The 18,025-nt window shown below is 36.9% G+C and overlaps 1 protein-coding gene across 4 annotated transcripts in view; it reads left to right on the top strand.

Annotated features, from left to right (window-relative positions):
- The window catches only part of LOC105039157 (uncharacterized), a 69,417-nt gene that overhangs the window by 14,886 nt on the left and 36,506 nt on the right, over positions 1–18,025 (top strand). For all 4 annotated transcript variants that reach the window (XM_073244711.1, XM_073244707.1, XM_010915189.4 and 1 more), the window contains 2 exons: positions 11,804–11,906; positions 12,010–12,199. In XM_073244711.1, the coding sequence (XP_073100812.1) occupies positions 11,804–11,906; positions 12,010–12,199 (293 nt within the window). The remainder of the gene's footprint in view (positions 1–11,803; positions 11,907–12,009; positions 12,200–18,025) is intronic.

Below are 18,025 nucleotides of genomic sequence, written 5' to 3'. Positions count from 1 at the left end.
TGATTAAATCAGAAACCGTTCATCCTAGACAATTAGGTCATCTTAATTGAATCCAATTCAATTAGACTTGAACCAAATTACTTTGCTCAATCAAATTGAGCTAATCAGCAATTTAATTGCTCATTAATCCTCTTATAATTGATAGCAACTTTTGCATAAGGCTAACCATCAATGAAATCGATGATTAAATTCTTGAACGATTTTCAATCATTGATCAGCCATGTGATCAGTCAGTAATTTCTTTTGAGTGTGACCTCATAGGTTTGAACCTAAGTCGATAGCATGAGAACAACTTCTTGAACTAATCGATGTAACAATTTAGCAATGAGATCTGACGTCTGGATAGGCCAAATGATTGCAAAGCAACATTTAAGAACTTATTGGCGTATGGTTACAGTATAATTCATTCCTTTGATCCTAATGCTTATGGTGATCTAGAATTTAACTGTCAATCCTGAAATAATCAACCACATTGTATATCAATTTTTCAAATCCATCACATGAATTATCCTGATCAAGATTTTACTAAATTGAAATATATTGATGAATTAACTCCTACTTATTCGGAGGGATCAATCTCGTCTTGACTCATGCACCGACTTGATAAGTACTTGACTACATCCAGAAATCTTCCATCATTGAATTAGAAATTCAGATAGTCTGCCATCAAAGTACAGTGAGTTGCTTGTAAGTCATCGTGGTGATCTCAAGTCGGAGAGACATTCATACCCATATCCTTTGCGAGCTATTCTAGACAGCAGAGTGCTCCACAGTTGATCACGTTCGGTGTGAATATACTCCTACACTCCATTGCATGTCATATCAGTGTCTCTACACTTCTTGGTTAAGAGGACAACCAACCTATATGGCACACAACGATTTACACTTGATATCATTATTGTCCTTGTAATAATGTATCATTTAGTTGCGAACGAGTTTAAGGATTAAATCTTCTATATAAATTAGTCCTAAAGATTTCATCACAACCTAGTAGTTCATTTTAAAGATGTAAATATTTGTGATGAAAATGCCAAATAATTTTTATTATTGAATAATTAATATACAAGTACAAATAAGGACAACCGTCAATAGGCTGACGATTAATTTTGGGACAAGTTCTAACAACTCCCACTTGGACTAAAGCCAATCAGTATAGTATCGTATACCCATCTTCATTTTACGGTTTTCGAATTCCTTAACACTGAGGGCTTTAGTAAATGGATTGGCTAGGTTCTTTCCGTCGATCTTCTGAAGGTCGACGTCATCTCGATCCATGATCTCTTGGATCAGGTGGTAGCGACGCAGTGTGTGTTTGGTGCGTTGATGGGACTTTAGTTCTTTTACTTGAATAATGGCGTCAGTGCTGTCGCAGTATAACAAGATCGGATCATTCAGAGAAGGTGCCACTCCGAGCTCACTGATGAACTTCCATAACCATATAGCTTCCTTCGCAGCATCGGATGCCGCGATGTACTCTGCCTTGCATACTGAGTTGGCCATGGTGTGCTGCTTGAAATTTTTCTAGTAGATTGCTCCATCGTTCAAGGTAAACACAAAATCCGACACTCTTACTGTCGTCATGGTCTGGCTGAAAGCTGGAGTTTGTAAACTCCACAAGTTTCAAGTCAGATTCTCTATAGACGAGTCACTGGTCCTTAGTATTTTTCAAATATTTAAGGATGGTTTTTGCTATCTTTCAATGGTTCTCTTCCGGATCAGATTGGTATTTGCTCACTATCCGTAATGAGTATGTCATGTCTGATCTTGTACATATCATGGCGTACATTATAGAACCTACTGTCGAAGTATATGAAATCCTACTTATACGCTCCTTTTGAGTTGTCGGACAATCTCTTTTTGAGAAAGAAATTTCATGGCCCATCGAAAGATAGTTTTTTTTGAAATTTTTCATGCTGAACCGCTTCAGTACGATATCGATGTATGTGGACTGGGATAATCCGAGCATCCTCTTCGATCTATCACTATAGATCTTCATCTTCAAGATATAGGATGCTTCTCTCAAGTCCATAGAGAATTGAGATGATAGCTAAATTTTTATTTCCTGTAATGCATGGACGTCATTTTCGATTAAAAGAATGTCATCCGCTTACAAAACAAGAAATACTATCAAAGAATTGTTAATCTATTTGTAAATGTAGGATTCTTCTCCATTCTTAACGAAGTCATACGTTCTGATCACTTTATCAAAACATATGTTCCAACTCCTGCTTGCCTGCTTCAATCCATAAATGGATCTCTGAAGCTTATACACCTTAGACTCATCTGTGGATGTGAAACCTTCAGATTGTATCATATACATCTCTTCTTCTAACTCTTCATTTAGAAAAGCTGTTTTTACATTAATTTGCTAGATTTTATAGTCCAGATGTGCTGCTATCGCAAGCATGATCCGAATGAATTTGAGCATTGCCACGGGAGAATATCTCGTCATAGTCAATACCATAATGTTGACGATACCTCTTGACCATCAGACGGACTTTATAGATCTCCACCTTTCCATCTATGCCCCTTTTTCTCTTGAAGATTCATTTACATCCTATGGATTTTATCTCTTCAGGTGGGTCAACCAATATCCACATATCATTGATCTTCATAGACTTCATTTCGGACTTCATGGCTTCAAGCCATTTATCGGAGTCGGACCTCTGTATTGCATCCATATAGGTGATCGAATTCTCATTGTTTTCATTGAGTTCAACAGGATCTCCATTCCGGATAAAAAAATCGTAGTATCTATCCGGTTGACGCAATATTCTATCGGATCTTCTTAATGGTGTATCTACAACAGGCTCCGGATTTGATCCAATTAAATCCAATTCTGTGGGTTTACTAAATTGTGTCGGTTCTACTTATCGAACTTCAAGCTCAACTTTAGAGGTACTAATTCCTTCATCAAGGAATTTCTTTTAAAAAATATCTTATTGCTGACAAACACTTACTGTGCATCAGCAAGGTAGAACTAATACCCCTTAGTTTCTTTAGGGTATCCTATGAAAATATACTTGTTAGACCTAGATCCGAGCTTATCTATTTTTAAACGTTTGACATAAGTCGGACACCCCCAAATCCTAAGGTGTAAGAGTACTGATTTATATCCAGTCCATATCTCATATGGTGTTTTATTCGCAGATTTATTCGAAACCCTATTAAGAACATTGCAAGCCGACTTGAGTGCATATCCCCAAAAAGAGATCGGCAGACTAGAAAAATCCATCATAGACCGAACCATATCCAAGAGGGTTCGGTTCTTTCTTTTCAAAACGTCATTATGTTGTGGCTTTTTCGGTGGGGTCCATTGCGAGAGAATCTCATTTTTTTTGGATATGTCAAAAATTCACCAGAAAGATATTCACCCCCTCGATCAAGTCAAAAAATTTTAATGCTCTTTTCAGATTGTTTCTCTACTTCACTATGGAACCGTTTGAACATTTCAAATGATTCAGATTTGTATTTCATCAAATAGACGTACCCACATCTAGACAGGTCGTCTGTGAACGTAATGATGTAATGATACCTACTTCTGGCACTTGTGCTCATGGGTCCACATACATCAGTATGTATAAGATTTAGAACATCACTGGTTCGTTCATCTTTTTCAATAAAAGATGACGAAGTCATCTTTCCAAGCAGACAAGACTCACAAGTTGGCAATAATTCATAATCATTGTCTTTGAGGATCTTCTCTCGTTTTAACCTGTTCATCCTATTCTTGTTAATATGATCTAGCCTACAATGTCAAAAGTAGGCATCTAAGACATCATCTATTCTAGGATATTTTTTTGATGTGTATATTACACTAGGCCATGGTACAATATAAATTTCATTGTTCAATTGTCCATACATTACAGTAACACCATTCAAAATGATATCACAAAATTTTTTTTTATTGAAATCTCATAATTTTTTTTAGCCAAAAGATCTATAGAAATTATATTCAATAACAAACTAGGACAAAAATGACAATCATTAAGAACAATGATACGAGAATTGAATACAAGTTTGATAATTTCTAAAGCAAGAAGTGGAACTGATCTTCCATCTCCAATGTTCAGGAATCTCTCACCGTTTTCAAATCTTCTATTGACCTGAAGTCCCTGTAATGAATTGCAAATGTTAATAGGACTACCAGTATTCAATACCCTTGTCATTATATCACAAATAGAGAAGTTGCAAGGTATTATCATATAATTACCTTGCCTAGAATTGATTGTTTCTTCTTCTTCAGCCTGTTCAGGCTAAGGAAAGCTATGTATTGAGGATAGTTTCTTTTCCAATGACCCTACTTCCTACAGTAGAAGCACTTTGCTTGACTCTAATTGGATTTGGATTTGGACTTCTTAGTCTGACCCCAGCATTTGGCACCTTTTATTCTTTTTTTTTCTTTCCTTTCTTAAAGGGACGACGTCCGTTCGAAGAAGATCCTCCTACTACATTCGTCGTCTTCTTGTGAAGTTGGTGATCCTTCTCAAAAGTCTGCAGCAACCCCAACAGACCGTGGTAGTTCACTACGGGCTTTGTCATTCGATAATGACTGAGAAATGGTAGATAGGACTTCGGTAGGAAATTCAGGATCGCGTCCTTCTCAAGTTGCTCGTGCAAAGGAAAGCCGAGCTTGCTCAGGCGCTCGATCTATTCAATCATGTACAATACATGATCAGTGACCGACGTCCCATTTCTCGTTCGGGCGTTGAAAATAGCATAATTGATCTTGTGCCGCTCAACGTCTTCGGGAGTGCCAAAGGACTCGTTCAACATCTTAAGCATATCTTCTGGTTGTGCGTCCTCGAATTTGCGGCTAAACTTGTCATTTATGGCCGTTCACATGATACAACGCACTGTGGTGCGGTTGTTGAGCCACTTCAGGTAAGTGTCTCGAATCGCACTGTGAGCGTTCGGAGCGGGCTCCTCAGGTGCCAAATTTGTCAGCACGTACAAGATCGGCTTGTGCTCTAGGATTATTTTCAATTTTTGACACCAGCTATCGAAATTTAGTTCCGTCAATTTGTCACTATCCAACAATGATTGGAGCGATAAGTTGGTGGCCATAACTGCATAAAAGGAAAACAAAAAATCTAATTAATATATGAATTAATTAAGCCTAAAGATATGGACTTTAATCTAAAAGTTCTCCCACTATTTTGTACGAATTGGTAGCTTCTATTTCTAATTCGAAGAATTATTCTAATTTCTTAACGGATACTAGAATCCACACAGATTACACATGAGTCTGACTTTGGCCGGTCAATCCATGTGCATCTATAGGTAGGTTCTTAACCAATTGTTTCACCAAAGTAGTTAATTTTGCCTCAAGTTTCTAACAGCAGGCTTTGGCCTCTACTGCAAGATCTGGTTAGATCCAACCACTAATATGAACATACTTAGGAATCTAACTAACAAATGATCAGGCTCGACTTTGGTTGGTTATTCTAACCACCCATAAGAGAGACTCGATTGAGTCATTATATTTTGAATGATAATTTCAATAGTAGATGAGCACCAGGCTTTTGGGCCGTCCAATGATCATCCAACTAATGGATCCATTATCACCCAACTTAATGGGAGGCTATGATCTAGTCATCCTCATAATTAGCTCATTTTATGGATCTAATAATTTAGAGGATTTGGTTGACATATAAAAGAGAAGAGATTGAATTTGACTAGCTAATCATAATCCTCCCACTGACTTCACCAAGTCAGATCAAAGAAGACTAGATTAGATTCAAGCCAGTCATGGCACCTAAATTAGTCACACTGATCAATCTATGCAGCATGGGTTTAGCACGAATCAATGAGCAACCGAATCAAAAGCTGATTCACCATATTGGCCAGATAAGTGAGATCGGTGGGAGGGATATGCCATTAATTTGTCATAGACTCAATCTATGCGAGTAGCTCTCAATTAATAACCACCGATCAAGACTGCCAAACTTACGTTAGACACCAATTGGTTTATTAGATTCAATTTGGTACGCCTAAAGATTCGGACTCGACCATTGAGCCACGATCGAGGTCCATCTTGGTCGAATCAAAGACATGGACATTGACCAACTACAACTATTATAATGGTTCTAGAAAAATCATGATTTAATCTAATTCAATTTTTGATTCGATTTAATCAATTTCTCTAATTGGTTCTTATTCGATTTGATTCCAACCTTAGATCTTATCCAATTAAGAAAATCTGATCAAGCTAACCTATGTCACCCTTATGTTTTATGAAAGTGTCATTAGATCTTTAATTTACAATTCTAGATCCAATTAGTTCTATACTTAATGCTCAATTAAGCCTGAATTTAACATGAATTTAGGTAAAATATTGAAATAATTTTAATTTTGTAAACTTTTTACTCGAATTCATGCAAAATATTCATCTTTGAAAATTGGGTTGGCTGAGTCCCAAAATGAGTCGGCTAACAACAGTAGGTCGACCAAGTCTAATACTTGGTCGGCTAACTGTAGGTAAACAGTAACCGTTACTGTTCGGTCTGTGGCAATTTAGTCGACTTAGTTCACAACTGAGTCGGCTAGAACAGGGAACTTGGTCGATTCAGTCAGAATTGAGCCGACTAAGTTAGCGTGCCAGCAGTTTTTTTAGAGTTTCAGCAAACAAAAATTCTACACAAACCGAAACAAAATCAACTATAAATCAGTTTTTAGATCATATGCAAATTTTTTATGATTCCAGATTTTATTTCTTTTGATTAAAATAATTTTTAATCCTTTAGATTAGATGGTTTATTTTTTATTCATTTTGTATCATATATAACCAAAACCTAGGGTTTCAAAAAGTAGGGTTTTGCAGAAAAGTAAGTTTGAATCTTTCGCGTTTGATCTTCATGAACAAATAGCACGCCAACATGACATAAGAGATCTCCATGTAATGGGAGGAGAGGGTCATAAAATCCTATTTTCTCCTATGATCAGACGGCCATGAATATTCAATCCAATTGCTTGGCTATTTGGCATCTAATCTAAACATATCACATATATAAAATTTAGATCTAATCTAAATCGTGCGGGATCTCATCATAATTAGATCATGCTACATTCAAAATCAAATTTTTAATGCTACATGCATACATATACATTTATAATGGAACCTAGGCTTTGATATCACTGTTGGAAAATCGGCAGGCGCATAGCATATATTTTAAAAATTTTTTATGCAGAGAAAAATCAGATTAAATAATTTAATCTATACTACATGCTTAAGATCTAATTTTAACGCCTATCCTAGGATCTATAATATGTTATGATGCATGTATATGATCTGAAAAATAAAATCAGCATGCATGATCATATCAAAAGAAGCGTTTGTAGATCATATCTACACTATACATCCTATGTTTAGTAAGTACGAGTTCAAAACTTGATACCTTAGTGTGGGTAGCAGATCTCCGCGTTTGAAAATAGTGGTCTTGCTGGTTGCTTGCAGCCGCATAGGGTGTTCGGCCTCTACAGGTGATCCACTCGAAATTCTGTGCTGATCCATCATCCTCGGATGCTAGCTCGCATAACGACCTCTGGATGGCTGATCTATCTTCTATCTTCAGACGTCCTGAACTCCTTCGGATCTAAAGAAGAAACTTATGGAGGATCTGGTGCTGGAATAGAGGGAGGAGAATTCTCCTCTTTGATTTTTCCTCATCCCAAAAATCCTAGAACAGATTTCTAGGACGCTCACCTGAGAGGAGAAGAAACTCCTCTGTTCTCACACGCCAATAAGAGGCTGCCTAACCCCAAGACCTCATGCCCAAAACTCTAGCTTCAAAGATCTCTCAATGATCTTAATAATCTGATTCTTGTCCCACAAAAATTAGGGGTTTATATAGATGTGGCATGGAGGTGTTTGGATGAGAACACATTTTTTATCTACACTTGAATTCAAATTAGATTTGAATTCGATTGGATCAACCAATTGATCCAAACTCTTGATCCCTATCAAGAGTGGGCGACAAGGGAGTGTGGGCGTAGAGTTCCATCACGCCAATCTGAATTTGGCATTGGGAAGGGTGTGCGCACAAGGGTGGTCGGCTAGGGCAGGAGTCCAAGCTGTTTTGGACTCTAGGGTTTCATCTAATAAGTCTCCAATCTAATCAAATTAGGTTAAACCAATTAGATCAATTTGAATCCAATCCAATTAGGTTCCAAACATGATTAAATTCTAATTAAATTAGAATTTAATTAAGCCCCAAGTCCTGATCAAATCAGAAATCATTCACCCTAGACAATTAGGTCATCTTAATTGAATCCGATTCAATTAGACTTGAACCAAATTACTTTGCTCAATCAAATTGAGCTAATCAGCGATTTAATTGCTAATTAATTATTCTATAATTGATTGTAACTTTTGCATAAGGTTAACCATCAATCGAATTGATAATTAGATCCTTGAACAATTCTCAATCATTGATCAACCATTTGATCAGTTAGTAACTTATTTTAAGTGTGACCCAATAGGTTCGAACCTAAGTCGGTAGCACAGAAACAACTTCCTGAGCTAATCGATGTAACCATCTAGCAATGAGACTCGATGTCCGGATAGGCCGAATGATTGCAAAGCAACATTAAAGAACCTACTGGCGTATGATTACCGTATAATTCATCCCTTTGATCCTAATGCTTATGGTGATCTAGGATTTAACTGTCAATCCTGGAATAGTCAACCACATTGTATTTCAACCTTTCAAATTCATCACATAAATTATCCTGGTCAAGATTTTACTAAATTGAAATTTACTAATACATTAACTTCTACTTATTCGGAGTAGTCAATCCCGTCTTGACTCACGCACCAACTTGATAAGTACTTAATTGCATCCAGAAATCTTCTATCACTGAATTAGAAATTCAGGTAGTCTGGCATCAAAATACAGTGAGTTGCTTGCAAGTTACCGTGGTGATCTTAGGTTGGAGGGACACTCATACCCATACCCTTCACGAGCTGCTCTTGACAGCCGAGTGTTCCGTTGTTGGTCACGCTCGGTGCGAATGTACTCCTACACTCCACTGCATGCCATATCAGTGTCTTTACACTCCTTGGTTAAGAGGACAATCAATCCATACGGTACACAATGACTTACATTTGATATTGTTATTGTCCTTGTAATAACGTATCATTTGATCGCGAGCGAGTTTAAGGACTAAATCCTTTATATAAATTAGTCCTAAGGATTTCATCACAACCCAGGAGTTCATTTTAAAGATATAAACATTTGTGATGAAAATATCAAATAATTTTTATTATTGAATAATTCATATACAAGTATAAATGAGCACAACCGTCAATAGACTGATGATTGGCTTTGAGGCACAATTTCTAACAGAAACCAGATTGCAATTTCGAATGATAGGTGCTGTGTTATATATGATGCATAATTTACAGGAAAAAAGCTTATAGCAGCCCATTGTTGGGCTTGTTAAATAAGAGCAGTGTCTGATGGCAATCATAATGGTGTATATAGACGGAATCATTAAAAGGAAAAAAAAAAGAGGGAAAAACTTTCACAACATGACCTCATGGGAAAGAATTGGCAGAAAATGAACATTATTGTGCCAGAAAAATTTTAAAAAATGGTTTTTTTTTTTACATATGTCAAGTGACGAATATGAAAGATGGAATATGTCCATTCAAGCTCTAGAGATTTCAAAATAACAGGGATAATGGGGAGACAAAAATGATGAAGGCTAGAGACTACTGTGAGGCCAACTGTTCAGATCTAATGCTTTAAATAAGCTAAATTACCATAAAATAGTGCATGACAAATAAAGGATTGAGAAAAGATGTTGAAAGGGATTGCAGGAAAAGAAATGGAAACAACCAAAGTCATCTGGAAGCACCAAAGGTCCAGAAATGGATGGAATTAGGCATTTGGAACCAGCCAAAATAAGAATCATTAGGATAAAAAGCTCTTGAGGATGTGGAGAAATTGAAGTTTGTAGAATGTCTAGGGCGAACAGGATGATATAATTGTAGGTGGAGATTGTCAAATATGGAGATTTGTGACCTTATCTTTTACTGGATCTTCAAAGTTTTGATGAAAGGGCCCTAAATGGTTGTGATACCATGGAGTATAACAAGCAAGAAGAAAAGATGCAGTACTTGCTTTTTATTCACCAAGTTAGGCAAAAATACTATACCATATGGTGTTAGCTTTGCAGTGATATGCCAGGCTTGCCAGCAATTATACAAATAAATCAATTGACACTATTCATGGAAATAGAGATAATGAATAGTTTGCGCAAACAAATAAACACATAATTTTGATTGGGTAGTGATGGACATTTTGTTTTAAATGATTAAAATAACAATCAAGCTCAGCAAACATAAAGGAGGATATATAGTGATAACTATTGTTTATATCAAGTGCATCTGGGTGTAATTTAAAAGCATCCCATCTCCATCGCATCACAGTCGATTCTGATTAAATTATTCAAGTACATGTTGTGGCAAACTGCATTAAAATTGCAAGATGAGATCTCTGAATTTTATTTCCTGATCTTTGCATCATTTCTTTCATTTAGGCCCGGAGCTTTGCAATAATAGTCTATGCTGTTTGCTCAGTTATATTACCACATTTTTCATGACCAACTTTTTATGCACTTATGACATCTAAATGTCTTAAAAATTGTTTCTAGGCTTGACTGGACCTCTAGACTCCATTCTCAGGATAGGTGGCGTTCATGTGCTGCCAAATTACTAAGCACACACTTAAGCTGCCTGGGCAGGTCTATTTTGGAATGTCTTTGAAGAGGATCATGGGTTAGGTGAGATGGGAAAGAGTATCTGTAGGTCAGACAAGTGGGTTGTAAGCCATCTCTCCTTGCTGAGGATAGGTGGCATCCATTGGCTGCCTGCTTGGCGAGCACATACTTAGCAGGTTGCACAGGTCTATTCTGGAATATCTTCGAAGAGGATCATAGATTTGGTGAGGTGGGTTAGGGTATTTGTAGGTCAGAAAGGTGCATTGTGAGCCACCTACCCCTCTCATTAGTCCCCATCCACCTTGCTGTAGTCATGATCTACAAATTCCACTGATTTTCATTCAACTCCCTATATTCAACATTGTACTGATTATTTGTTAACTAAAATTATTGGGCTTTTTTGGGATAAGTATACTATCATATATCTTATGAGGAAAAAAAGATCATTTCAATGGACTGTGTGGGTTCTGTTTATTATTTATATTTTTAATACAATCTACTAAGTTGGGCACTAGAGCACACTTAGTCCACCAACAGTATGCAGACACGTAGCTGCTTTTGTATTTGAGCTGCCTCTTACAACACTATATGGAAATATTATTACTCATTTAACTGCTAATTATAATCACCAACATGCATTTAATTAGTTCATCTTCATTACCATGAAAGATATTGATATCTTTAATATGAAGTGAGCCTGTGCATTCTGTCTGACAAAGCTACATGTGTTGTGGTGCAAATATCATCAATCTAGATGAGTTCTCATCACTCGGTAGGCTGTCTAATACAAACTATTAGATGTTTCTGCATTTAAGTGTCCTACCATAGTTAATTGATAAACTTGTACAAGAAAAAATGGAGTGGTCCACACTATTAATATTTAACTGTAATCTTTACATATCTTTAAGTTTACATATAGGGATCTCCATTTGAAGGCTCTCAAGGTCAAGTTGTACTGCAAATCTGCAATGAATATTGCTGCAAGATTACTTTAATATTTTTCGCCTGATTTAACCTCTGATAGTTGCAGCACCTGCAAAAATATATCCTTACTGATGATATTTCTTTTTCTCTGCAGGTATATCCATAGTTCTACCATTATTCTCACCAACTAGTCTTCTGTCTCGTCTCACATCCATCTTTCTGGGTTTTGCTCCACCTTTTCTTCTATTGTCTATTGGGTACTTTTTTTTTTAATGTTGTGGTGATATACATAGTAGTTTCTATTTTTTGAGAATTTCAGAGCTAATATTTGTTCCTTTCCACACTTTGAATTCCTTGCAGATATGAAGCTATCTTTTATAGTGCACTTGCTCTTGTACTTATGGGATGGACCTTGGTAGAACGTGCAAACTTGTACATGACTAAAGACAAAGGATCTTCTCTACACATAGGGAACTTGGAGAATAGCATCACTGGTAGCCATGGTGAAAGATGCTTGCAGCTGTCTGACTTAAGAATACCATTGATTTTTGTAAGCTGTTTTCAGTTAATGCTTTCTGCAGCAGATATTTTGGTATATCTTTTGAAATTGAGTTGGTTGGTTGTTTTGTGTTTTCCTACCTAGACTTATGAAAGTTATAATCATTATAGGAAAGTTATCTCTAGAAGTTGGAAAATTTATTTATTTTAAAATAGAGTAGCGATGTTAGTGATTGTTTTAACTTAAAGGGTCCGTTTGGTTGGGGTTGGTCAAATTAGTGTAATTTGACAATTCATGGGAATCATTTATTTGGGAAAATGATTGCGAACGAAAATAATTTTTGCTACATTTGGTTGGTAGAAAAATTACTCCGGAAAATGATGTTGGAAAAAGATTATTACATGTGGTTGGAGGTAATCCTATATAGGAATATGACGAAATTTATAAATATGCTCTTCAACATAAAATAATTTTTTAATACTAGAATAACATTGTCATCTCCAATTAGTTTTTATATAATGACTGTAATCACATAGCCTTTTGCATAATATCATCTCCATCTTAATTTTTTTTGCAAAAGCTCTTTATTGAATGAATTTGGAAAGACATCAGAACAAATTCAATGATTATAAATGCAGCTTTATTGGGGGTATTTTTGTCAAGTATGAATTACCACCACTCAGGAATTTACTAAATACCAAGCCCCTCATGGTATTTGTTTCACCTTCTCTCTCTAAAAAGTAAACATAGGGCCCACCAATTTTTTTTACCATCTCTCTCTTCTATTTTTCATACCAACTATGCTAATCTGACATGGGATTCATTTTCCCATGCTGGATTACCCCCAACCAAATGGACCCAAAGAGGAAAAGTGTGAACCCAACTCTCTACAAATAAACTGATCCAAATATAGGTATCTTCCTTGCATTCTAACTATTTCTGTTCAAATAAAACTTTGCATATTTATTTAGAAAACCAAATGAACTTGCACTAACTCAGCCTAGTCACTTTGTTTCTCTTTAATTGCTTCATCTGCATATAGATCCTGCATCTTGACATTTTATCTAACTTGATTTTTAATTTGTTTTGGAAAAGTTCTTTTTAGCCTTGGGGACTATTGTGATACCTTTTCCATTGTGGCCTAATTGATCGTACGAGATTGTGGCCAGCTTAGGATGATCTTTGTTTTAATATGATGTGAAGTAGAAATGCCTATATAATTCTATATTAGGTGTAAATGACCCTTTCCTAGGCTTATTCTAACTGAAGGTCAAGGGCAAGGATGTTGACTGAAGAAGTCTGTTTAACTCAGTTTGAAATTTCAGCTGTCTTTTGTGAGAATTTGATTTGATGTAGGCTAGTTATTCCCTAAAAGGAGTTCACATGATATCATGACACTTACTAAGTAGACTATTACCTACTTATGGGGGATCCTTTGGTCAATACTGCCACCTTGAATGTTATATAACATGTTTTCATAAATGAAATATTAAGTTGATTGGCGAAAACTAGCTCCCTAAAGACTTTTCCACCTGTTAGGTGTTTGAGCTACTAGGAATATTGATAATCCAGGAAAGAAACATGTTGAGGCACCCATTGGATCTGACTTACAATTGTATGTTGATGATGATCTTGCCTTGGGTAATCTAAAGTATACAGATTAGCTGGAGAGTTTAATTTACATGGTGATAACTAGACCCGGTGTCACTCATGGATGTGAATTTAATTTGCTTATGCATGATCCACTCTCAATTTCTGGAAATTATGAATCAAATTTGTAGTATTTAAAAGCTACCCAATAGCATTCCATCCTATAGAGTGGAGAAATACTTCAGTTTGGGGCCACATTATTGCAAATTTGTTTGTTTTTCCAAACATGGTTCAATTTGGCTATGTAGAAGAGTAATAGAATGGTGGCGGTTGCTCATTTTTGTGTGTGGGTTGAGTGTAGACACATGAGCTTCATGCTATGTGAACTGCTATGGCTTCTTAAGTTACATAATTAAACTTCTTCAAACCGAAAGGAATTATTTTTTAACAACCAAGAAGACATTTGCCTGAAATGCATTGATCTTCATGATATGTCAGAGAGGGGAGTAAATTGCAAAATATGCACTCCATCTATTCAATCTACCATGTGCTTATAAATCTTTGAGCCATGATCTGTTAAGAAAATGTTATTCAAGACAAGCATGATGATATCTATTACTATGCTTGGGGGTTAATATTGAGAACATTTTTGAGTTTGTGCAACATGTAGCGGGGAATAATATTGTTAAAACTGATAGGCATGACTGCTATCTAAGCTCAAGTATCTTTGATTTTTTTTTTTTTATAACTTTAGGATAGGGAGCAGTAGAGACTATTTGGATGATCTTGTGTTGTTATTGAGATACTAGTAAATTTTTTTTTTTATATTATATCATGGAACACTTGGCTGGTTATGGTCCAAACTTTTTTTTTTCCAGCTGACTTGATGTAATCAGTGTGATAGGTGAACATAAGGCCCCAGTTTCATACATATAATTGGTCAGATAATAGCGGGCACGTATGTCTAGCACTTTGTGTGCCCAACCTTCATTTTCCTGCTCTCTCTATCCGCATTCCTTCATCCTTTTTTTTTGTTTATTTTGGATTCTTTTGATGTCATGACCTTATAAAGTTTCCCTTCCTCCAAAGAAAAGAAGTGGGATATCATTTGAATGTCTGAGGAGTTCTCAAGCTGAAGCTATCCAAGAAAACCTTCTTCCATTATAAAAGTATCAAAATTGATGGACATTTCTTACAGCCCTGGAGCAAAAAATTTTGAAAAGTGATAGAAGGGATAAATTTGCTATATTACTTGATGCCCAAATATATTACAGGATGCCTCCTTATATACACAAGAGATAAATCAAGTCAGGCATGTGCCAACCTACGTCTGCTTATATACAACTTATACACAACCCATGTACATCTCACTCAAATCTTATTAGAAAGGAAAGCTAGCTGGTATATCTTGACACCCATGTACAACTCATCCAAATCTTACTGAAGAGGAAAGCTAGCTAGGTATATCTTGACAACTAATACATAGCTGTCTAATATTCCCCCGTAAGTTGAGCACCCGATGGACAGATGTGAAGATTGGTGCAGAGAGTGTGAAAGCGCGATGTAGATAGTGGTTTAGTGAAGATATTAGCCAATTGCTTGTCAGAAAAAATATGAAACATGGACAGCTCGCCACACTGTAGTTTCTTTCGAAAAAAATGATGATCAAGTTCAACGTGTTTAGTGCGAGCATGGAGAACAAGATTGGCGACAAGGTAGGTTGCACTGAGGTTGTCATAATATAACTGGATCGGGCGTGAGAAGAAGCATCCCAAATCACGAAGAAGATGACGGACCCAAATTGTTTCAGCAAGTGCCAAAGCCATGGCACGATATTCAGCCTCAGAACTGGATCTGAAAATAGTGGATTGTTTCTTGGCAGACTAAGAAATGAGATTGGGTCTGAGAAAGAGGCAAAATCCAGCAGTGGAACGTCAGGTATGAGGACACCCAGCCCAATTGGCATCTGAATAAGCAATAAGCGATGGATTTTGACACTGAGAGAAATGTAATACATAGCTGAGTGTACCATGAACATAACGGAGGATCCGCTTCACAGCCTGAAGATGTGGTTCACGTGGTGCATGAAGAAACTAAGCTACTAGATTCACAGCATAAGTCAGGCCGGGTGAAGGTAAGGTACTGTAAGGCCCCAACAATTTGACAATATTCATACGGGTCTAAGAGAGGCTATCCTTCATGAATGAATAGATGTGTGCTACAAGAGTGGTGTGCTGACAGATTTGCAATCCTTCATACCATGACGAGAAAGTAACTTCATAGCATACTTGCCTTGTGAGAGGTGAAGACCTGAGGAACTAGACTTAACCTCAATTCCCAAGAAGTAGTGAAGTGACCCATGGTCTTTCATAGCAAACTTAGATTGAAGAGTGGCAATGAAAGAGTCCAAAAGAGGGTCAGAACTGTCTATGACTATAATATCATCTACATATAAGAGCAGTATTAAGGTGCCATGAGTACTGGAATGAACAAATAGAGACGCATTTGCAGCACTAGAACGAAAGCCAAGCTCAGCAAGAAATGAGGTAAACCTCTGAAACGAGGCACGAGGAGTCTACTTGAGACCATATAAGGTTTTTTTGAGTCTATAAATGTAATGCAGCTTAGCAGCATCAACAAATCCTGGAGGCTATCTCATATAGGCCTCCTCTTGAAGAACGCCTTGAAGGAAGGCATTCTTGACATTAAGTTGCCAAAGGGGCCAACCTTGCGATAATGCCACAGAGAAAATTGTACGAACAGTAATGGCCTTAACAATAGGAGAGAAGGTTTCCTCAAAGTCAATGTCTTGTTGCTGCTTATATCCCTGTGCCACAGGACGAGCTTTAAGGCGCTCAAGTAAACCATCAGCATGAGTTTTGACTTTATAAATCCATTTGCATCCAATAATGTTAGCATGGGACGGAGGAGGAACAAGATCTCAGGTACAGTTTGATATCAAAGCATCATATTCTTCCTGCATAGCAACGACCTAATCAGGGTGCTGAGAAGCCTCCTTAAATGTTGATGGTTCCTGTAGAAAATCAGAACTAGAAGATACAAGCAATGCTGAGGGGTTAGCCTGAGAAGAGGACTGATGTCTAAGAATCATATGATGATAGCGTTGTAGAATAGGACGAGGTTGTCTCGGAGGTTTAGGGTCAACGGCAACATTGGATTGGGTGGAATTTACCTGGGGGGTGTGGGAACCAGAGTAGATTCAGGAGTCTGTACTCGAGTGCGTTGATACACAATCCGAACAGGCGATCGATCCACATGACTACCAACAGGAACCTCTGCAGAACTATTAGTATCCACAGTAGAAGTAGGAGAACAAGTAGTAACAGTACTGGGTGAATCTAGGGCTGGACCAGAGCAGATGCAGATACAGTGATGTTGTCATTGATATCAAACTATGACATGTGAAATACTAGCTTAAAAATGGAGCGGGCAGTAAAGGGATCTAAATCATGTTGTGGATGTGAGACAAACAAATTTAGTTTATTTAAGTCGCCAGCAGTAGGCATGTCATGTGATTGCTTTGAAAAGGACTGTAAACAAGTGTAGGAAAATATAGACTCAAACAAACACAACATGACAGAAAATGAGAACTTTACTAGAGGGAGGATATAAACAGCGAAATCCCTTGTGATGCTCAGAAGGGCCAAGAAAAACACAAGGCAGAGACCGTGGATGGAGCTTATGCGATGCAATATCCTGAATGCTCGGATAACAAAGACACCCAAAAACTCTGATAACATTCACATCAGAAGGAGAATATCCATATAATTTTTAATTAGTAGTGGAGCCATTCAAAATAATCAACGATGGAGTGCGATTTAAAAGAAATACAGTATAGCATAGGGCTTCAGCCCAAAATCGTACTGACATGGTAGATTGAAATAAAAGAGTGCGAATAGCATTTGCTGTGTCTATTTTTGTGCTCAGCAATGCCATTCAGTTGAGGCGTATAGGGACATGATAATCGATGAAAAATACTATTGGCACTCAGAAAATCAGTAAAAGCTTTATTAACAAACTCTTTCCCCCATCAGAATGAAAGTAACAAATATTTGCTTCTTAAATATTTTTTAACATGGCTTAAAATTCCACAAATTTATCATGAACTTCATGTTTAAATCTAAGAGTATATACCCAGACATATCGAGAAAAATCATCAACAAACAACACATAATACCGATATCCAAAGAGAGAAAGAATGGGCGATTGCCAAACATCAGAGCGAATTTGTTCAAATGGATAAGAAGATTTTGATTGAGAAACACT

This window comes from Elaeis guineensis, chromosome 1 (genome assembly GCF_000442705.2).
Source record: "Elaeis guineensis isolate ETL-2024a chromosome 1, EG11, whole genome shotgun sequence".
In the NCBI taxonomy this organism is placed as follows: Eukaryota; Viridiplantae; Streptophyta; class Magnoliopsida; order Arecales; family Arecaceae; genus Elaeis; species Elaeis guineensis.
This window is presented reverse-complemented; position numbering and strand designations above follow the sequence as displayed.